General features: G+C 41.3%; 1 protein-coding gene across 4 annotated transcripts in view; it reads left to right on the top strand.

Moving 5' to 3' along the window:
* si:dkey-97m3.1 (fatty acyl-CoA reductase 1) overlaps window positions 1-23050 on the top strand; it is a 48887-nt gene that overhangs the window by 7489 nt on the left and 18348 nt on the right. For all 4 annotated transcript variants that reach the window (XM_054624953.1, XM_054624954.1, XM_054624952.1 and 1 more), the window contains exon 2: window positions 11747-12037. In XM_054624953.1, the coding sequence (XP_054480928.1) occupies window positions 11747-12037 (291 nt within the window). The remainder of the gene's footprint in view (window positions 1-11746; window positions 12038-23050) is intronic.

Below are 23050 nucleotides of genomic sequence, written 5' to 3'. Positions count from 1 at the left end.
ACTTAACACAATGTTCCTAATTCTTAAATGTTGGTAAGACTGTTTACTCAGACTGTTTTGGCAACCTTAGTTCACCTCCCCAAAACGTACAATGTTCTCCATATGAGGCTACAACTGGCTAACTGACTGGGCTGCAGGCCGCTCGTACTCATAGCTATCATGTTGAGTTGCTTTAATAAGGTAAATGTTTACGTTTCTTCTCGAAGATTCACTCAATACTTTATGTCCTTTAAGCCACAACTCAAGGTGTTGTCTTTTTAAAGTAACAAGCCTCTGGGGCTAATTTGGAGTGATGTTTGTCTTGGACCCCATTAGTGATGTTTGTGGCAGGGTGGCCCAACCAGGATGTCTGTGTCTGGGACTTTTTGGATAAACGCCCAGTCCTCCTATACATGGTCAGTATGGCTGCCAGCCAAGGCTACGCATAGCTTCTTCTTCATACTTGTCGCTCTTTTCTTTCCTTGGGACCTGAGCATAAATATCTAGCAGGGGTATTTCCTTTCTCTTGCCGGGAGATTAGTGGAACAGAAGCGAGAGAGCAGGAGCTTATTGTGCATTTGTCCTCCATGCAGGCAACACAATGCATCATACAGACACAGAGGAGATAAAGGCAGCAACTCCCAGGCTGCCCCGAAGTGAACCGCTTTTTGTTAAAGGCGGATCAAAGGCAGTAAATAGCCTCTTTTTATTTGGCATTAAGTAAAGCTCCTTAACAAGTTGTCATTGACGGTATGGCCTTTACTCTGCAGGTCAATGCTTATAGTTAAGGCTAGTGCTAAAGCAAAAGTTGTTATGGCCAATGAGTCCGTAAAGAGTTGCCCATTTACATCCCCATGTTTCTGGCCATTTCATTCATCTAGATCCATTGATGGTTATCTCGCTTTTAGCTCAGGTTTGGTCTCCACCAACGCCTGAGAAAAATGTCTGGCTCTTTTAGCTGCTAAATGCTCACGCCCTAAAATGTATACAGTTCATAATCTGTCAGTAAGAGCAGAACCTCTCACGTTACAACTAGTCATTTGATCCGTTGTTATTATAAGAATAGTGTTTAGTGCAGCTTTAAGTCATTCATCATGGAAAATACGATCTTTTTGCTGGTTTCAGCTTCTTAAATTTGACGATTCTCTGTCTTATTTCAGTCATTTGAATATCTGTGGGGGTTTTAAGCTTTTAGTCAAAGAAAGCAATGTCACTAAATGTTTACAGACGACATCCTTCAATTAATATAGAGTAACTAGCCAATTTAAGTGATCATTTGATCGTCAGCAAATTAATTCATAACAATTTTAATAATCTGTTAATAAAGTCATTTATCTAACATTCTCAAATTTTAGCTTCTCAAATGTGAGGATTTGCTGGGTGTACATTTCCACATCTTTGTCTTTTAGAGTGTGACTTGAACAAAATAAGCCATTAAATGACTTTGGGAACACTACTTTGTGACTTTTTCTAGACTAAACAATAATAGGAATACGTAATTGATGTTGAAAGCAATCATTAGTTGCTACATTATTAATGACTTGCCTGTGCAATGATTAGACTCTTAGTCACCCCCTTATTGCCATTTCCAAAGTAATCATGTTTACCTCCTGTTCAAATGAAACATGAATACATCTTGATCCATTAAAAAGTTACTATTTTACCTGAGTTTTGGACCACATTGGTCAGGTTAGGCTCTAAATGGGCCCAACAAAACCACATCCTCACTTCAATCCCAGGAAGAGAGCAGCCTTCCTTTTTAATCTTTCCGCCTAGCCTTGTACCCAGCAGACAGACAAAGCTGATAGCATCCTCTTTTCCCTGAAACAAACATCCATCACACACACACACACACACACACACACACACACACACACACACACACACACACACACACACACACACACACACACACACACACACACACACACACTCTGTGTCCTTCTGGCTCATATATATTTAAATTCACAGAAATTGGCATCAACAACACTCTGCGTGTTTTGAAAAGTCGGTCATCTAGTCTAGAGAGAAGTTTGTTTGCTTCAGATACCATCAACTGTGTGTGTAATTTCAGGAGGGTGTTTCCTTGTGTCGCTTTCACTAACGACCATAAACACATCATGATGGTATTGTGTTTTTGAAATCCTGTTGCGTTACTGTATCCTAATCATGCCTCTAGTGTTCAAAACCATTAGTGTGTTTTCCACCTGCGGCTCTAATCTGCATACTGGATGGAAGGATGGACGGATGAGATACTCGAACAGCTCACCAATTGACGCCAGAGCTCCTGTGTCATTAATTATAAACCTGGCTGTCAGCGGAACGAGGTGAAGCTATCGAGTAATGTGTGAAGTAGTGCATTACTGTGTTGCTTGTTCGCTGTAATCTACCGTTGCTCCGGATACGGATTAAATGACTCGGTCACAGATATTGGTTTCTATGCAAGCGAGCGAGCTGGTTGTTGTTCAAAAGCACGGACAAGTCATGAATTACAAGATGGAGTGTGAAGTTATATCGTACCACAAGGGCTTCAGTTTTACTCTCATGCATAAAAATGTGACTATGGAGAAATAGTTCTTAATTATTGAGCAATCCTTCACTCCTTTGCTGGCTTTTAGTCTCAAAATATTAACACTATTTCCTGTATATCACGGACATATCCTGAGATGGCGCATCTTTATAAAATGCATGTTAGATACAAGATCTAAACTTTGTACCTGATCCAAGACAGAGCCATGAAAAAACTTCCAAATCCCTTTTTCTGCAGGTCCCAGGAAGTTTTCAAGAAATGCAATCAGGCACTAATTATTTGGAAGTGGAAACAAGTTTCGATTGATATCCAACTAATTGTCCTCCAATTCATTATTTAATTCCAACTAATTGTAAATGCAAACTACAGTCTTTCATCAGTGCACAGCAAGTCAGATGGACATGCAAAAAATGTGAAATTTGTCTATAAGCCAAGATATAGTTCAGCAAATATGAAGCATAAAGTTTCCACTAAGGAAATATTTTACAGTGACTCAAAGCAGTCCCGTATTACACAGCCATTTTCAGGAACATTATTAGGTAATTAAGTGTTTAAACTACAGATTGGTTGGATTCATCCATCAGGATGATGCCACTGAATGTTTGTTAACGATGATATTGAATGATCGTCCCCGGAGTGAGCAGCTAACATGCTCTATGTAGCCGTGTAGGCGGCTTTTTATGAGGAATCACCCGCTGAACTTCACTTTGCCCGATCCGCTTCGGTTTCTGTGATAACGGGTTGAAACCGCCTCACCAATTAAGGCTGCTGAGAGCGAGGGGCCTTTTGTCAGCCGCCGTGGTAATTACTGCTTCAAATGGATCATAAAAGACCACTGCGCTTCTGCAACTGGAGGTCGGAGCGGGTAAAGGCACATAATCCCCTCTAAATATGAAATATTTTCAATTCATCTTCTCTGCAGTCTATAGTGAGAGGTAAAGTGAGATATAGGACACTTTTTGTCCACCACAAACAGGTGTGATAATGCCAGTTGTCTTGACAGTTTTCAGTTTCTTTATTCAAAACAATGCCCTTTGATAGTCTTCTTCAGGTGAACCTTGTCCCAACTTGACCGTTGTTGTTGTTGTTGTGAATATTTTCCTGTAAATGTCCCGACACTGAGCTTCTGGGAATCAAAGTAATGGAGGCTAACGTTAATCTTTAGAGCGCTGTTGGTCTGGTATTGATGAGTCATTCTTCTTTTATATCTCTGGGTCATTCCTTTATGTGTTTGTTCTGCACTTCTGTTTGAAAAAGCATAAAAATAGAAAGTGCTCCATGGGATTGATACCATGATGACCACAGTGCAGGTTCATGACCTCTTGGCCCGGCTGCAGCTCTCTGGAGAAGTCTGGGTCTGAGCCAGGCGTAAAGTGACACCACAGCACGGAGAGGCTCTGTCACTCTGTTACACTCTGTTACACCGCTGGTGTAATTACAGAATCCCTCCACCATCAGACATAATGTAGACAATGCACTGATGAACACAAGGAAACATAAGCTCACACACACACACACACACACACACACTGACTTTCCTGTGGTCAGATATCTGATACCAAGGTACAACCTTCATGTGCTGATTCTAAACTTGCTCATGGTTTTTAAGGAGACACTACTTAAATCCTCGAAGCCCACGGCTAATTTAATTAATTCTAATTAGATTAGCCTTTAGCTGCCCCTGGGAAAAAAAAGTAGTGGAAGAGAAGATCTGCTGTTTTTTTGTGCCGTAATGCAATCTGGGATAAGAGCCCCTTAAAAGTGCTGTGCAATTACGTGGGTTTGTGTAAAGGGCCAATGTTACAACCTCCTATATTGGAGCGGGGGAGTCAAGCTGGAGGATGCTGGGAAAGATGTTTCATAGTGATGCATCATTAGGGAGTATAGTATGGACCGATGGACCACCATGGGAACTTATTTTGGAAATAATATGTAGAGTAATAATATGTGGCGTGAGAAATTTTATTTTTCCCATCCTGTTTGAATTGAAAAAGTTGCATTTTGTCAGTATTCCTTTTGAAGTATAAGACTGTGAAAATACATCATTATAAAGAGTGCAAAACCAAAAGTAGCGCAAGTGACGTCTCTACCTGAAGCTATGATTCCTGTGTGTTTCGTACTGAGATGTTCTCACACAAGCAACAGGTCTTGCTCTTGCTTTTGCTTCAATAAAAAGAGGATAAAACACATAAAATAATGTTATATTTGGGTGTGGAACAAAACTAAGTTACCTAGCTAGCTGGTAAGCCAAGGTTACAGCCTTATATTTTGCGGAAGAGAGATGGCGTTCACACAAAACTGAATGATTCTACGACAAATTTATGACAACATGCCACTTTGTTGACTTGCAAATTTATCCTTTATATTGAAAAAACATCATATTTGTAATTCATGGCACAATTCAAACAGGATCAAATAAATATTCCTCTTTCGCCATTGACTGAAGGACAATCCAATTTCCATAATACGTTCCCATGGTGGACACAAGAACGGGCGGGACTTTACCCCTTTATTGCAGCCAAATAGATGTTTTCAATGAAAACTAATGTAAATCTACTTTTGTGACAACTTTTATATGTTTGGTGCTAAAACTGAGAGCTTTACAGTCGTAGATACAGAAACTGGCAAAGAATCAATTTGACCAGTTTTATCACTTCTCAAGTGCTAGTTTTAATAAACTCAGCATCTCTTTTCTCCAGAAGCTCATATATTTTATTAATCTAATCTCATGATCAGGTCATTACCCGACCTCAGGTTTGTTCATTTCCTTGTTCGCTCTTATCTCATCCACAGCTCCTTCCTATCAACGGAAGGAGCTGTGGATGATCATCGTGCCAAAACGAAGGTTGACCTACAACTCAATACTGTGCCTGAACGCATCCTGTATAGACACAGACGGAGCTGCTCACCTCCTGTGTACAGACACAGTGTTGGTGGTTGTTTCCATTCTGGGAGTCTTGTATTCTGGATCAGATGAGACGTGTTGAAAGATGAGACCTTCCTGTCTCCTGGCTTGAGTTTACAAGTTGGACTCGTGTTTTTAAAAGTCTCCATGTTGGCACTGGGATGTAAAAGCGCCTGGTCGTACATTTAACTCAGCTTTCTCGTTAGTTTTTTCTACAATGTTTGCACTGTGTTATTTAGTGAAAGGCACTGACTTCTCCTTTGTGTTGCGCTGCACTGGCATTCAAGTTGACTAATGCCGCCTTAATTATTGGCTGCATTTTGCTCTATCTACTTTTCCCACACTCTCCCTCCTCCCCTCCACGCTTCTGTCGGGCTTTTGTCCGTTTATAATGGTCTTGGCCAGCGTGCAGCTGTAGAGCTCGATGTTCGCCGGTGTCTCCAGCAGCACTCGGCTGACCCACTAATAGAGGGGGATGTGTGAGGAAAAGCCGGAGGCAGCAGAAGGACTGCAGAGCTGCGGCTTGAAACAACCGGCCTCCGACAAACAGCATGGACCTCCTGCCGAGCGATGCTTTCAGGAGGAACATCGAGAGAAAAAAAACTTAATCACAAGAAAAGGAAGTGTGAAATAAGACCAGAGGGGAGCAGCTGAACCGTACTCTTCAGCCTCCTGCATCTCTCAAACTTTATTTTTTTTGAGAACGACCCCTGAGTGACTTTGGACATGACGCGGTGCTTTGTCAAGATGGTCCCTTAAGGTTTAAATTATTGTCCTTGCTGCCCAGTGCTTTGACATTTTTCCCTTTCAAGTCTTAATGCAGACTGTAAAAAAGGATGCAGTCTTATTCATCAGTGACAACACAGCAAGGTTAATACTGACACACGTCGTCTGAGCTTTACTCCGCTTGTCCTTCACTGTGCGTATGATTGATGAAGACAACTGTCTGGCTGCCGTATCAAAAAAGGACAATGATTCTCACTGGGCTCGAAAGTAGCAGTTGCCAGATAGCTTTTGGCCTCATTAACATATTAAAGAAACAAGGACAGCAGACAGAAAAACTTGCACTCCAGTCTCTTTGCCAAGGGACTTCAATACTGAAGGGTGATCTGTGGTCGGGATCAGCACAAAGATCCCAAAAACTAAATTTAAGATGGATAGAGCAGATAAACAAACAACTATTGACTAGCTGGGTTCATTTATGCGGGATCTTTGAAGAACATAACAACAGCCGAACTACAGCTATTTTGTACACCAGGAGTCGAGGGTGGACACGTGAACTGATAGCACTTAAGATTCAAATTCTGTATTAAGTATTATACAAAACACAACTATTTTGTTAGGTAACTGTTATAAAGCTTTTAGTCTTTTTTGTCACATTTTTATTATTAAAGCTACTACAAGGAACTTTCATTTTCTGTTGATTTTGGCGGTCCTTTTGGACAGTAGTGTTTTAGAGAACCAGAATCCCTTTGGAAAATCGCTCATTTTACTGCAGCAGGTGTCTGACAGGCTGGTTCTTCCTTGCCTCCCATCCCTCCAGCAGGCCCAGCAATACGGCCTGGCTCTCCAGCAGCATGATGTACGCTCTGCTCCCGGCGGAGGGAGGAGAAGCTGCCAGAAATAACCAATCTTCTCGCTGATGGTCTTTTTCACTTATGTAGGTCATGTAGAGGGATCAGAATTCATTTGGGACTGTTTCATTAACAGTTAAAAGTCCCTCACAGTAACTTTAAGGTCATGTATAACTGCATAGTATCTTAATTACTCAAAATGTAAGGCGACTAAAAAATGGCAACCGTATTTTCTGTTTCGGCAACCGAAAGCAGATGCCACATTTAACGGTTAGCGTTGAACCCTGACTCAGCCCTAGTAAACATTGTTGGATTTCAGTATGAAGAGACACAAACTGGACTTTAGTTTAGCTCCGGTTTCCATCTTGGCTTGTAGCCGCAGATGGCTGGACATCGTCAGCCTAACTGACAGGCAGAGGGAAAGGCTGGAAGTTATGCACACCCACTACTGCATTCTTCTGAGGTTAGATATGTGCGCGTCCATTCCAACACTTTTCCAGCTGCGGGAACATTTCCATTGTCAGGCGTTAATCCGTAGTGACTTTCAGCCCCCCCCCCTCCCCCCGCCCTTGTGTCCACAGGGAATCTCTGTGAAGCACAAAACTGGAATGTCAGCAGAGGACCTTGTCCAACCTTTTTATTTTACCGTCTCTGCACACAGAGTGGTAAATCTGCAGATTTTACCTTCCCTGTAAATTATAGATCAAGATTAGAGGGATTAACTAATCCGTCAGAGTTGGTGTAAATGTAAAGCTGAGAGGACTTTGCGTTCAGCTTGAAAGCCAGGCCTTATTTTACTGTGATGCCTCTTTTCCACTGAAAACCAGTGACTAAGTCAAACACACAGTTTCTTTCTTTCTGTTTGTTTAAGGGAGTGTAATTCAATATTGCAAGCACAGATGGAAAAAGGAAAGCAAGTAAATACAAGATTGTTTTGTTATCTTGGCCACGTTTGGCTCAGGAGGATTTGATTTCCGTCTTCTCTCTTCGGAGGCAGACTTGCCGGGAAGCTCAGTCCAGGAGAGAGGATGAAAGAAGCAGACGGCGGGGAAAAAAAACCTCATCTTGTGTACAAATCACAAGCTCCACTGAGTCACTGAAAGTGCTGATCCAGAGTCAGTCTTGGCTGAATGTTGTGCTATTGTTGCCAAGTGCAGAATTTTACAAGTAAGCATCCCAACGTCAGCCTTTTTTTTTTTTTGGACTGACTTTTGGCAAATGTAAGACAGGACTGGACGAGCCTGCTCCTGGGATTGGTTTAGAGAAAAATAAGATGATGCCAACCAGAGACAGGAAGCTGTCATCCTGTCTTTAAGAGGCCTGTGATGTATCGGTGCATCGTTGTCATGGTTACACACACACACACACACACAAATGAACAGCAACGTTGGCAGCGTGGTTGTGAGTTTATCAGCGTGGTTGTGAGTTTATCAGCCCACTCATCCAGCACAATGCTTCTGATCAGAGAGACACATAGCTGAAGTCACATGTCGGCTCAGTGTTATTGTCTAAAGGGAATAAAGATGAAAGGCTCAGACTGTAACTGTTTTGCAGCACAATATATCTGTCAAATAACACATAAAAATCCATTTGTTTTATAAATAAAGCCATATAGTTATGGTTGAGCTGTGCTGCGTCTATAAAAAATCCCTTCATTACTCTTCCAAACTGCTTTTCACATTCACAATCTTACACATACATTATCGTTTTTTGTCATATTCCCACCACAGAAGCCGATGGATTAGTTTTGATGATGTGAACATTCTCTGTGGGGGGGTGACAGGAAATGTCTGGTAGCACACTATAAGTGTAAAGGAAAACAGTCAAACCGGTAGTCTTATTTAGGGTAGTAACGAAGACTGTCATGTTGAAGCTTTGCTAAATTATTAAATGTTTTCTGCTCCGTATGCGACTATTTTCCTTTTACACTTGTACTTTCACCGTCGTCAGCATCTCTCTAACACTGGTGTGCATTTTCCCCCTCTCTCTCTCATCCTGAAAGAATGGCAGCACGCTATAGCCATCAAATATAGCAAATAACTGCAATAAAATCCACAACAAGGTCGTCCCTTTCTTGCATGTATAAAATCTAATTATTACTTTTTCTATCAGCTATTAACACACACTTGACAGTTGTTACTAGAGCTACAACAATGAATTGATGAGTTTATCAAGACAATTTATTTTTCCTCTTTTTTTGGCTACTACTTTCATCATGAATTTATTATAATTCAAGAGAAGTTAACATTTAATTGTTTCAGCAACTAAAATTCAGCTTCTTGCATTTATTTGAAATTAATATTTTTTTAATTTTAGGTTTGAAATTACAAAACACTTGGACTTTGAGAAATAGGGTTTTTTTTGTTTGTTTTTACAATTTTCTGATGTTTTGTACACTAAACAACTATTTTCTCCTCTAATAAAATAAATTAGCAGATTAAGCAATAAAGAAAATAATAATTAGTTGCAGCCCTAGCTTGCCAGAGGGCATATACGACAGTGATGAGGTGTGAGAGTAGCTGACACAGTGAAAAATACCTCACAACCTGAGCACATAAAACCAAAGCTATCGCAATGTACTACAATGAGTGGGGAAACATGTATTTTTGTAATTTAGGTGAATTGACGGTTTAACCCACAGATGCCTCAGCTTTTACCCAATCAGGAAGCTCTGTCATCTCCGAGTTCAAAGAAAAATAAAAGTCCCAACAGTTGCTTCTGTTTTTACACACTGGTGCATTCTGTGTCTAAGCTAATGACCAGCAGCTGAAGCCTCATCAGCTTTTATCATGGTTTTTTTTTCGTGATCAGGACTCTTTAGCATCTGGCCTCCTGCCACTACTAAAGCAGCAAACGCAGCTCCTGATTTATGGTATTGAATTGGCCCAAATAAGCAGGCGCAAAGCCATTAGACTACCGCCATTAAGGCAGCGATTGATCCAATTAAGTTGCCATAGAATGAGTGTGTCAAAAAATGTGTCAAAAATCATTGAAAGAATGACGCAGAGTGCAAGTCTGGGTCACTTTGTCTTGAGGCATTCTTGATTTTGACTACGTTTCACTGGCTGGAGATTGTTGTGTAAATGTTATGGCTCAACCAGTATGGCCTCCAGCTAACGTTGGCTTGGATCTGTCGCCATGTAAAATCTTACCATCATGCAAAGGATAATGCTGAGTCAACAGGACTATCTGCGTTCGGAGAAACTCCCCGAAACATTGTGGAACGAGAGAGATTGCATGAGCGATGTCATGCGATGTCTCCAAAACAAGCTTGAAGTGTTCTTGGTGTAACTTTGGGAGCAGATAGAAGATTGTGATATTGACATACGGTGTGATTGTAGTTGTATGTCCTGTGCTGCTGTGGTGGGTCATCTGATTGTGGAGGACCGAGATAGTAGAGACGTAAAGTCACAATGTCCCACACCAGAGGAATCTGTGTGTGTGTGTGTGTGTGTGTGTGTGTGTGTGTGTGTGTGTGTGTGTGTGTGTGTGTGTGTGTGTGTGTGTGTGTGTGTGTGTGTGTGTGTTCATGTTTGCCTTTGAAATAATAAGCTGAAAGCCTCACTGTGTGTGACTGGGATCATTGTTATGTGTAAAGCAACATACGGCTTGACTTAAACATTGCTTTGCTAACTTTGTAAAACAAAATGTCACAAAAATATAGATTAAATGAGTTATTTTTAGTGCTAAAATAATAATTTGTACACCAGCAGCTTAGTAAAAAATATTCAAAATCAACAGAAATTACAATTCAAACCTTTTTTATGCATCAAACAAATCGGGCAAAACTTAAACAGGAATTAAAACTCCAGTATGTAATGTATATATTACCAATATCTGTACTGGTGCATACCCATCTTTAATTTTTTTTCTTTTTTGTTTTCTCCATCAATACACATCCTGATAATGTATGCATTATCACTGAAATTAATGTTGAATGCAATGACCCCTGTCATGGATTACATTAGACAAACTCAACAACATCAACGTCAGATAGACGTGTAAAATAGAAACTTTAATTTCATTCCTCTTTATTACAATTTGACCTTATTATTTTCTTGACAAATCCATTCATTTGTGTCAGTGGAAAACACCAATCATCATCTTTGGGTTTCTGAGTGTTGATTAGACAAAATAAGCAGTTTGAAGGCGTCTTCTTTGACTCTGTGAAAAGTATGTTTTGGGGTTTTTTCCTCATGATTTCATCACAGATCGTATCGGGATGATCGGAAATGAGGAAGAGAGATGCAACAAACCTCCTCAGGCTTTATCCACTATTGTCTAAAAGGTTCTAAACCAAAGTAATTGCATCCTTGCTGCCAATAAATTTCAAACACACACACACACACACACACACACACACACCCAAGCGGATGTCATATTGCCCCTGAACGTTGCCCCCTCTCTATCCATCTATATGAATATTCATCTAATTTGCATAATAGTTGCATGATGTTTCTCCTGGCAGTTTGAAGGTCAGAATAGAGAGATAACACCAACGATACATGTTTTGAATTTGTTTTAATGTGGGGGCTTTTCTACCAAATATATACATCAAACTGAAGTCATTAGCATTCATGCAGAACTTATCTCCACATCCTTGCAACGTAGGTGTGATTCACAGTTCAGATTTGGCTTCTCGATGAACCCTTTTATCACTGAAACTCACCCTGTTTTCACAACATACAAGTACTTCCTGATATATAAACCATGTGGCTTCCCACACTCACATTCATGTCCTCCTGCTTTCCTGTGCAGGAGCTGTCTGAGGACCCAGACCTCGGCGGGTTAGGAGAGCAGGCAGTAGACGGACAGACCAGACTGACAGACATCTGCAGCGGCCCAGCGGGCGGCGGTGGCATGGCGTCCATACCGGAATACTACGCCGGCAAGAACGTGCTGATCACAGGAGCAACGGGCTTCATGGGCAAAGTGCTGGTGGAGAAGCTGCTGAGGTCCTGCCCCGAGGTCAAAGCCCTCTACCTCCTGGTCAGACCCAAAGCGGGGCAGTCCATGCAGCAGAGGGTCAGCGACATGATGACGTGCAAGGTAAGAGCTGAAGGTGTCAGCTGATGCAACTGGTCTCTAGCAATGCAAAGTTACATAGAATTCATCAGTACATTAGACTCTCAAGGTTGAGTACATAACAATGTAACTAAAGTAAAGTACAACTCCCAAGGTGCATTGTGGGAGAGATTATCCCATCACTAAGCTTTATATTCTGTCATGTGTGCTGGGAAAGACAAGTGGAAGCTCTTTAGAGGACTGATAACACAATCTGCAGCTTAAATAAAGCTTCATTTTCGGATTCGAGGTCTTATTTGGATGGATTTCAGCAGCTATGGCTTTGTGTTTTGTTCCCACGAGTTTTGATTTTGCTACAGCTGTGATTAAAACCGCTGACTGGAATCTCAACAGCGGCTAAAGCTCATGTGTTTTTTGCAATATTTATAGCCCATCCACCACAACAGAAGTTATAGAAAAAATATCAGTAAAAGAAAAGTTTGAAAAAGCAATTGAAAACTTTCAGAATCTGCCCCTTTTTCAACTTTACATACCTTTCAACTAAACTCTGAACAAAGGAGTGTTAAGACTCCTTTTGTACACTTGTTTCTTCACCCTTGTTCTGCTGCTTGAATCAGATTAGTCTTGGGTAAATGAAATTCCCTAGTAGATATGGACAGATCATAATATCTAAAACACTCTTGTATTTGCCAACATGGGCATGGCTTGTGGTCTTATAATAGTTTGAAACACAGCAGTCAATTATTAAGGAAAAGCAGCCAAAAGAGAGCCATTTGTTGAGAAACTTGAACCATTACATCATCGTGTCTAAGCCGTAAAAGCAGATGATGTTTGGTTGTTTTGACTAGTGGGCTGTTGATTCAAATCACCATTCAAATCCAGGGTTCGTTCAAAAGGCGTTGCAGCAGTACGTGTGTATAGAGAAATAGAGATTTGCTTGTGAGTAAACAAGCGGCAGCTGGTGTTGCCATGGTGAAGCGAACTCAATGACCCGAGAAGAATCTTTTAGTTTTACCAGTGACACAGAGAGTCGGAGAGCGAAATGAGGCGTCTGATCAAGAGTCGTAAAAAAGGTTGAGAATGAAGAGGGTGGATGATGATGATGATGATGGGAGGAAGGTTTTAAGGACAGAGGAGGTGAAGAAAGGAAAGGAATGTGAGGGGAGAAAGACAAACCAGAGGAGAGTTGAGAGGGGGAGGGCGGGGGACGAGCTCCAAACATGTGGCGGCAGCTGTATTGGGGCAAAACAACAAAGCATGACTCAACAAAAAACTCTCCCAACTCTTTTGGACTTAATGAGGAGCGAAGCATTGGGTGCGTATTGACGTTGCTCATAAGCAGCTGCTCTGGTTGGGCGTTGTTGGCCTCAAACTGTCAGTACACTTAAAGAAAATCACACTTTCTCTGTATTCCCCTTTCTCTCTCTCTCCGTCTCCCTTTGTAATAGCATCTATTTTCACCGCTGCCATTGAACCTGAATACTGCATTCATCACTCTACTCATTGCTTTGATAGCAGCGGAGCAGCACTTTGAGAATCTGTCCCTTAATTTAGCCGAGCTCTTGTGTTTCTTTTTCTTTTATTCCCCCTCTTTCTGTCAAGGTGCGCTTGATGTTTCAGCAATCCAGGATTTCGTAGAATACCGCCCACCATGTAATTAGTTCACTCTGACACAACAGTGCTGTTAAAGTGCCAGTTGACACCACGCTGTAATTTCTGCACATCACTGGGCGTCAGAGATGGATATAAACAACTTTTTAAAATCTTCCTGCTCTGCTGCAGCTTGTAAGCGATAATTAAACTTTTATCTTTAGACCTGCGTCTGCATTTGCTAACACGTCGGCGAAAAAGCGGACACCGTTCAGATTCCCAAAGATTTAACAGAAGGGGTTTGGTTAACAGCTCCGCATCCCACAAGAGTGGATGATGGTAGTATTTAACCCACTTCAACATGTCATCTGTCTACTGCTAGCGTCTGCAGTATCTCCCCCTCTCACAGTTTTCCATTGGATTTGGCATCACCCCCTTATCGCCTCCGCTATCAGGCCACCGCTTGACGCTCTGCCAAGTACAGACTCACTCACGCTCGGCCCAGCTTTCAGAAGTGATGTCATTAATTTCCATGACCGAGCCTCAAGTACCAATTGGCATTCATGCGAGTCCTCAGGTCGGTTTTGTTCTAGTCAGAATCGGCATAATTCATGAAGGGGAACCGTGGTTTTTTTTCTTGTCTCCCGAGTAGCCGCTCCTCTCATCCTTCAAGCCAGGCCAGTATCTTTTTCTTACCACCTGTTGCTAGGTAACAACCATCAGATCTGTCCCGTGGTATATCTTCTTTTTTTTTTTCAGAGGATGCAATCAGGGGGACCTGCCCCGGGCGGGAAAAAGGGACAAACGGATAGGAATCTCATTGTCCGTGTGCATCTCTGCTGCACCGAAGCGCTGTCTGTCTTTGGACGCCTGCAGGACTTTTTGCTGCGCTGCCAGGCACTGAAAAGCATGCCAGGCACTTGATACAAGTAGGCCTCTGGGTACACAGGGCCTCTCTCCTGCTCTGTGGCATGCTTCCCCTCAGCCTCACCCACTAGCAGGCTTTTGAACCCAGTGACAGTTTGTGCAGAATCTTTATTCTGCAGATCCAGAGATGCTCAGACGTCGGGTGGAAAGGTGGGAGGAGGAATGCTTCTGGTGGGAAAGGGATCTTGTGGAATTTGCCTACCAGGCAGGATCCTGTATTGAGGAGGGGTTTATTCTTATTACTGGAGAATGACTATTGAGCATCGATTTAGAGGCTATTTTGGTGTGGTAGCTGTAACACAGATTAAATATCTTTGGACGGTTTCTGTATTTGGACACAATTATAAGAAGTCACATTAGGCTCTGCGAAATTGCAATGTGCGTTTTTCGTAGACTAATTAGTCGACTATGAGCTCGGATCCACAGGTGTATTTTCCGGAGTCTTTTCTCGGCACTCGACATGTAAAACAGGCGTGACAGTGGACAGACTGCAGCTCTGCCACGCGTCATATTTGTTTGACATTGTTTTAAAATGACAGCTAGAGCCACTGGTTTGACTGGACTCTGAGAAAGAGAGATTGGCTGGTGATAACTGTGTTAAGACACAGACCGGCAGACCTCCATTGGGGGAATGAAGTACATTTATATTATGCCGCTTTATACTTTTACTCCTCTACATCTCTATTGTACTTCTACCTCACTACGTTTGTCTGACAGCTTTAGTTTCTTTTGAGAAAATACTTTTTTTATCCCCTCCCTTACAATTGATTTTTTGTTATAAACTGAAGGATGAACTGTTCCTTTATTTTTTCCTGATACCTCAGATAAAAAAAACTATTTTAAAAGCCTCCTGGCTCAGCTGAAAAACGCATCGTCAGAAGGTTTTCTTTTTAGAGATAGCTGGTTCTCAAAGGACAGCCACGTGACAAACGTATGATGATCTTTGAGGATATGATGCATTGCATTGTGGAGTATTTTCCCAGCGTGCTTTGATACTTTTACCTCTGTAAAGGATCTGGATACTTCTTTCACCACTGCCTGTCTCATTGAGAGTCTGTTACAGGTATAGCTGCATGCCTAACATGCCTAACATGCCTGACATATCAGAGGGCAGATAAAGCCACATCATAGTGACGTCAGTGCCAATTCAAAGAGAATAAGCCACGCCTGTCTCTTCTTGAAGGGTTGTTAGAAGATGAGGGCGTGTTTGTGAATGCGTTTATTGAAATGATCTAAAACCTGGGAGCTTCAATAGGTGTGCATTAATCTTTTAGAAACACAACTTCATGCAGATAGCAGCTCTGATTGCAAATAATTATCACTCGTTTGGATGCCGTCTGTATCTTGATGGAAGTACAGATATTCGTCTTTGAGTTGAGCAATGTTTCATTTATTTTTGCGAGAGATTAAGCATATTTTTAGGAGGCTTGCTAAGTTGTATATAGTTGTGCATGCTAGACACACATGGATGCACAGTATGTTTATTTTCTGTATCTACAAGCACTATTCCTCTTATTCACCTTCTAAGTTTCTCTTTTTCTGCTAAACAAGCATTAAGAAGTAATTCCTAGAGGGAAAACAGCCCACTTCTCTGTTATTACAGGGTTGCCTGTTCTTTCAGACGGGAGGGATCAGCATTTCTTCTTATTTATTTATAAAGCTATTTTACAAAAGCTCTTTTTTGTAATATTGGTAGCCATTGTACCCACTCACAGACATGGCTCAACCAGCACGCGACTAAAATTCATACAGAGCTAGGAAGACATTTGCAGGACATTTGGTGGCGCTTTATCCTTTGCCCATTATCACACTCTGATCCAACATGACCACATTGTTCTATTGATTCTCTCTTGTGTGTATCACAGAGCCAGGTGATCTCTCCAGCAGTATAAATATTCAGCATTTATTGATTCCTGCTGGCTCAAACAGGCAGCTATGTGTTTCCACTTGTGGAGCCGGCTGAATTGTTAATGTCAGCTTTCAGTGCAGGCCCACATGAAGCACCTACCTCTCAATCCTGAAGCAAGAGCAGACACAGTTTTAACACGCTTCCTTGCTCTCACATCATGAACTCATTCAGGCTTCACTCGGGGCATTTGCTGTGCGGAGTCCCGCTCGGAGTCGTGGACTCTGAGGAGTCGGTGGAGGCTGCCAGACTGGAACATTGCGAAGCTGCTCATCTGTTGCATGCTATGCAGCAGGCAAGCAACCAATAACCCTGCGACTCCTCCCCAGAGAGAGGAGCAAGGGGGAACCAGTGCTTTTGCATATAATTAGGCCGCAAATTGACTCCAGTTTATGAAACAAATTAGCACATTCAACGTCACCGGTGGAGTCATTAAGGGAGCAGAGACATGCAGAGTGAAGGCTCGGTTCCTCAGGGGACTGTTGCAGCACAGTTTAGTGCCTCCACAGCATGTGGAGAGTCTGCCAACGTCTCCACATCCTTATGTCTCCACTTATATCTATAATATGTCGTTAAGCACTCTGAGATTCTTCTTTAGACGATGCACGCCTTTAAAGGAGATATTATAAATATGTATTCAGGGTTTCTACTAGAACATGTTTACTTGCTTTAATGTATAAATATATATTTCTTTATTTTCTCCTATTGTCTGTCTGAATTCACCTGTTTTCACCTTCTGCCTGAAACGCTCCATTTAAGTCTCTTTAGGTCCATCTGCTGAAAAAGTCCTGTCTGCGCTAATTGGTCAGCATTTGCGGCATCTACATCGTCGTCGTCTTCACGGTGTCAGTGCAGACATGGACTCTCTGTTAGCGTGTGTGTGTGTCAGCTACACAGAGTTGAGCAGCACTTCTAATGGTTAGGTGTAACATCACAACCCTTAAGAAGTCCTGACGGCTAATTTAAAGCCAAAGTTTCTGAATACGGGCTCTGTGCATTTCTTTATAGAGTCACAGTATTTTTATTGCACCTAGATAAGGATGTTCTGATACTGATGCTGTTACCTGGGCTTTGGGTAACGGCCAGTACCGAATATAAACATAGATATATTTACTGAATTGTTATTTATTATAAAATTAAGAATTTGTACACCAGTGACTTGAAAAATCTTCAAACTTTACAGAAAATACAAGTGTAAACCTTTTTAATGCAGAAACAAATTGGTCAAAATGTTAAATTTCAGTATATAATGTATATAGTATTTGAACATAGAAGGGAATTGTATAGATGCACCACATTGTCATCGATACCAGATCCAGCTATTTGAGTCTGTAGCAGCCAATACTAGTATCATTGCATCCTTACATCTATACGTGCTTTAACTATACAGATTCTGCTCTCTGTATAACCCTTTACTCAGTAAAGACTGTCACCTTTTATGGGCCCTTTTAAAGGAGGCAAAAAAGCAGATTGGAGCCTTTTGGGAACACCAAATGAGAAGTTCAATAAAACATGGCAAATTTCCACAGACAGAGCAACTTTAAAGGGCACTTTTTTGTCTTCTGGCATTTTAGTATTGGATTTACTTAAAGGATAATCAATAGTGCGTAAACAGCTGTAGGAAAGCAGTATAGAAAACACGATTCCTTGTCTCCGCATTATTATTTGCCCTTTAGTTGATAGTGTTTGTGTGTATGTGAGGGTGTTATTGATCGGGGTCAAGATGAGTGAAACCCTGCTATTTATCTGGAAAATGAGGGCAGACGGTTGGTAGAGGCTTCGGGGCTTGGTGGCAGGAAAGATGAGAAGCTGCTCTCCATATCGGAGAGGATCGTGTTCATCAAGATTACAGCCTGGAGCCGCTCTGTCTTCAGATGAACTCTGAAACCAATGTGATACAGACTTGAGACTTGAACCCGGGCTCCTCTTGATAATGTGCTAGCCACCACACCACCATGCAGCCCTAATTATGACATATACATCTAAAAGCTGTTATTCAATTAATGGATTTTCAGCTGCCATCAGTGAAACTCAACATTTCCTTTTTAGATTTTTTAACACTAAAAGCCTACCAGTAATGGGAAGAATGGAAGACTTTTAAAATTAAAGGAAGTGGCATAACATCAATTGGAGGGAAAACAGAAAAAGTGAAAGGACTGGACTTTAATTGGCATTTCTGAGAGCAGTTTTGAGTTTCCATTTGTTGGGAAGTAGGAATAAAAGTCTTCTCCAAATAAAGGCCTTGGTCTTTCTGCTTTGAAGTAAATAAAGGCCACCATTTAAGAATGATTGGTTAATCATTAGGACGCTGCATTGAAATGACTTTGTGTCAGTTATTTAAACACACTTAATGTTTAATCATTCTGTGACCTGGAAGACTTTGACTTATTTCAGAAGGCTAATATTTCACAACCCTCTGACTGGCTGTCTAAGCATCAAACTCAAAGACACCAACTCACCATTCAATCCCATTTCAATTCCTTGTGGTATTTAATGAGGACACAAAAGCCACAAATCATAAACCTTGAGTCTTATTTCTGTCCGTTTTGCTCTTGGAGAGTAATAAAAGTCTCCTTGGCTCAGCATGAGGTCACTGTCTGCATACCAAACACCAAACCCAGAAACCTTATTACTCTGCTCATATTGATCTTCTCAATTGAGTTGTGTACAATGATAGCCCAGAGCCAGACAAAAGAAAAACCCTCCATTTTCATTAGTTTGCCGTGCTGAGCTGCTCACTGCGTTGCTTGATCACTCCCTTAAGCTCTTAAGAAGCTGTGAGACTCAGGGTTGAAAGAGTTGAATAAAGAGTACAGCCGGCATTGTCTCTCTTAAGTGGACCACACTTTTGAAATATAACACCATTTGTAGACAGAGCTTAAATTAAGATAAACCAGATAACTTGGTCCCTCATGCAAATGTAGTTTACATCCTCCTCCAGCAGTATGCTAATGGTTAGCAATATTTTTAAGCTTATTAGTACCTTTTTAAAAAAAATCAGCAGGCAGTTCCATCCCAGACTGCAAGTTTTTGGGACTTTTGCCTGGTTAAATCTGTTATAATGCCCCTGGGACACTCCAGCGGAGGCAGCATGGATGGATTGAAGACAGAGTGAAGATGAACCTTTTCTCTCCTTAATATGCTGACAGCCCCAGGGGTTAGCCATGTCTGTCCTTTGTCCCATGAGACTAATTTTATTTATATCTTCTACCTAGTAATATGCAGCCTTTTCAGTTCTGCAGATAAGAAAGAGAAACCTCGCTAGTATCTGAAATTTAAAGACGACTGACCAAATCCTATTTGGGCTTTAGTGCTAATGCCCAATTAGCGACAGTGATCAAGGAGTTTTAGTCATTGGTAATAACTTTTTGAATATTTTTTTCTCCTCCTTTGTCAGTGATCCTGCTCACATCCCATGATTTAGCTTATAGAGACAGTGCTTGTCAGCAAATGGAGGTCATGGCTGAGGGTGCAGCCGTTAATCACTTCTGTCTGACACACTTTGGCAGACCTTCACCAACTACAATAAATTGGCCTGTTTGTCTTTGATTGGCGTATCAGGCTGACTTAGCAGAGAAAGGACCAGCGGTGGCACAGACAGCAGCTGTTTTTAAGATTTGTGTGGATGTTACAAAGGAACAAAAAGAGGGATATTGATAGTGTTGGTTTTCAAAACTCAAGTGTTTTACAAGAAAGTGTGTCTTAAAGACTGCTTTAAGACAATATTACACTTGAAAGAACTAGTTTGTGTCTTGTTAGCTGAATGAAAGACAGTGTTCAAAGAGACAACTAACAACTAACAATTATTCTCATAACTGATTAAACTGCTGTTTATTTCCTATATTAGTACGAAAAATGGCATTCAACATTTTTTATAGCCATAAGAAATGTCATGAACTTTTTTCATTTTGCTCAACAACAGTCAAAAAAACAAAGATATTCAGTACAATGATATTGAAACCTTCGTAGCAAGCAAATTACTTTGATCATTGATATCAGTGTAAAGGCTTTATCCACATGTGTACGTGTTTTGTTTTAACATGCACAACCTTTAAGCAATTAACGCCAAGCATCCATACTACTGAGTTTAAGAACCCCTAAAACGGAGATGTTAGTTTAAAAAATCCGGATTGCGTTTTAGTCTGGACTGGCAGAAACGAAGACCGTAGAAAGTGATGACACTTGCTTTTTGATTGGTTCTCATCAGTCATGACGTGTCCTTCTCTGATTCGTCAAGTCCCTAAATTCAGCATTTATTGGCCAGTGTGCGGGAATGGTCATGTGATATGAGTTTTCAGGCACTTAAATGCTCGTTCTTTTAAAACAAAATGTAGAAGTGTGGATGTAGCCTAAGTCAAGAGTCTGCAGCTGTGACCTCCAGTCTGTCAAGGAGTTATTCTACACCTCTGAAAGTGTTGTGAGAACGGCCATCTATAGCTGTGCTTCACACTGTGTTTTATTCTGATCCCCATCATATACGAGGACCCTCTCCAAAACACTAAGCAGAGCTGACATTTTGCTACAATAAACTTTTTGGACAGAAAAAAAACAGAACACTTTGCTGTCTTTTCTTGCCCTTTCTCTCTGTGCTCCAGGGTAACGGTCTGCGTGAGGGAGGCTGTGAAAAGAGTGGAGCCCAGTTAAAGGGCAGTTAGCGAGAAGAGAGGCTGTTTGAATGGCATCTCGGGTTGCTGTGCTGAAAGGAAAGTGCCATTAGTGTTGGGTTTCTGTGAAAGTCGCTTCAAGCACTCTTGATGGAAGATTTGTTGCCCCTAAGGGAAAGAAATGACAGTGTCCAGAGCAAAGGAAAGGACAAATGGTGACCACATGTACAAGCCACCTCTTCAGCTTAAGCAAAGGAAAAGTCATTCACAGAACTGACTTTATAGATGACCTCTATCTAACTCAAGAAGACTCTGCAAGGATTACAACTTTAAACGCTCGTGGTTAAACACCACCACAGCCGTCCCTGCAGAGCGTTGAGGAAATGCAAACTGTTGGACCATTGTGTTCGCGCACAAGGCAGTTTGCTCATTTGATGCCCCGTGGGTTTCGGAGAGGGGTGTGATGGTAAATGCGAGCGATGGAAGGCTGGCACAAGAAAAGAGCCTTTTACAGAACAATCCCACAATGCCATTCTCTGCCTGCGCCCACAACAAAGAGAGCTCTGAAGCCCACAGTCAATGGCCTCGTTCACCCTTTTGACCCTGATGCACTTTCTTCCCTCTGGGTCTTTCTATTATTTAACTTTGCTAACATTTTACACTCTAACATTCAGTATGAGAAAAAGCAATAAAAGGGACTTAACGACTTGAGAAATCTTGGTCGACTGAGACCAAAACGACAGATAAGTCAACTCAGAGTGGGCAGCCTTTTGAAATAGCCAGATACTCTCTGTAATGGCAGGTATTACATCATAACTTATTGTGACTGCCCTAGTTTAAATATAGTATGTCAACTTCCATTGTGGTCAAACAAAACTCTTCTTGTTGCAGTGTTTAGAGGATTTTTCTTTATGCTTTTTAAATTGATGTGTTTTTTTGACTCAGCAGCAGTTTCAACAGCACGAGTGAGTCACACATGTGGCATTTAGTATTCTCCTCATGAAAAAGCAGCATTTGACTAGTTAAGACATTTGTTTGGTGATGTATATCAACCTGGCTGAAACCCAAAATGCCTTTGCAGGTCATGTTTATGACTGTGTTCTGTCACAATGAACTATTTTGTCACCTGATGTGCCTCTGACAGGTACGGTATGTGACAGGGAGCTTAATCAGGGCTGGTAGAAGAGTTTACATTTCAGACATCCTCATCATACAACCCACATGGTTTTCCTGCACGACGGGCCGCTGCCAATGTCTGGGTGGTTTGTTTTTATGTTGCCAAGCGACACGCCCTCAAGAGGAAGTTGAACTGAGGTCATTACATGACATCAACAGCTCTGTGGATCGGAACGGTTTGTGCGGTAAAACACACTCCGATTAGTGGGGCTGGGCGATATGGAGAAAATCAATTATCACAATGTTCTTTACCAAAAACCTCCATTAATATATAACATTATAGGGTGTACTTGTTGTGCCTTCAAATAACATTTGCTTTACAAAGCTTTAGATAATCATCAGTAATGTTGATATAATGACTAAGTGGGTAAAGCCAAAAAAAGGTCTGTTAAGTTCAGGAAATGACTCACTTTACTGTTATTCAGCCTTTAAAAGTAGGAAAAGACAACATTTATGCCAAATTATAATGTTACAACATCTATATAACAATGATATATTGCCCAACCCTACAAATGTGGTATTTTTTAAAAACATTTTTATAAGAAAGCAGCACATTAAATCTCTTCTTCTACTGCCACTCTACAGAATGTAGATCTCTGTTACTGCCCAGCTGTTGGCCTCGAGCAGAGGGAGGGAAAAATCTTTTATTTTTGCATTACATAATGAAAACAGTGCTACATTATTAAGCAGATAATATCACACGCACCCCCTCTCCCTCGGTTGGGAACTGTTCCAGGTTATGACATCACATACTGTACATCAGGATTTGGAGAACAGCGTTACGAAGCAATAGATTACAGAACATGAATATAAACAGCTGTTTGAAGCTGTTTA

Source organism: Anoplopoma fimbria, chromosome 23 (assembly GCF_027596085.1).
Source record: "Anoplopoma fimbria isolate UVic2021 breed Golden Eagle Sablefish chromosome 23, Afim_UVic_2022, whole genome shotgun sequence".
NCBI classification, from domain to species: domain Eukaryota; kingdom Metazoa; phylum Chordata; class Actinopteri; order Perciformes; family Anoplopomatidae; genus Anoplopoma; species Anoplopoma fimbria.
This window is presented reverse-complemented; position numbering and strand designations above follow the sequence as displayed.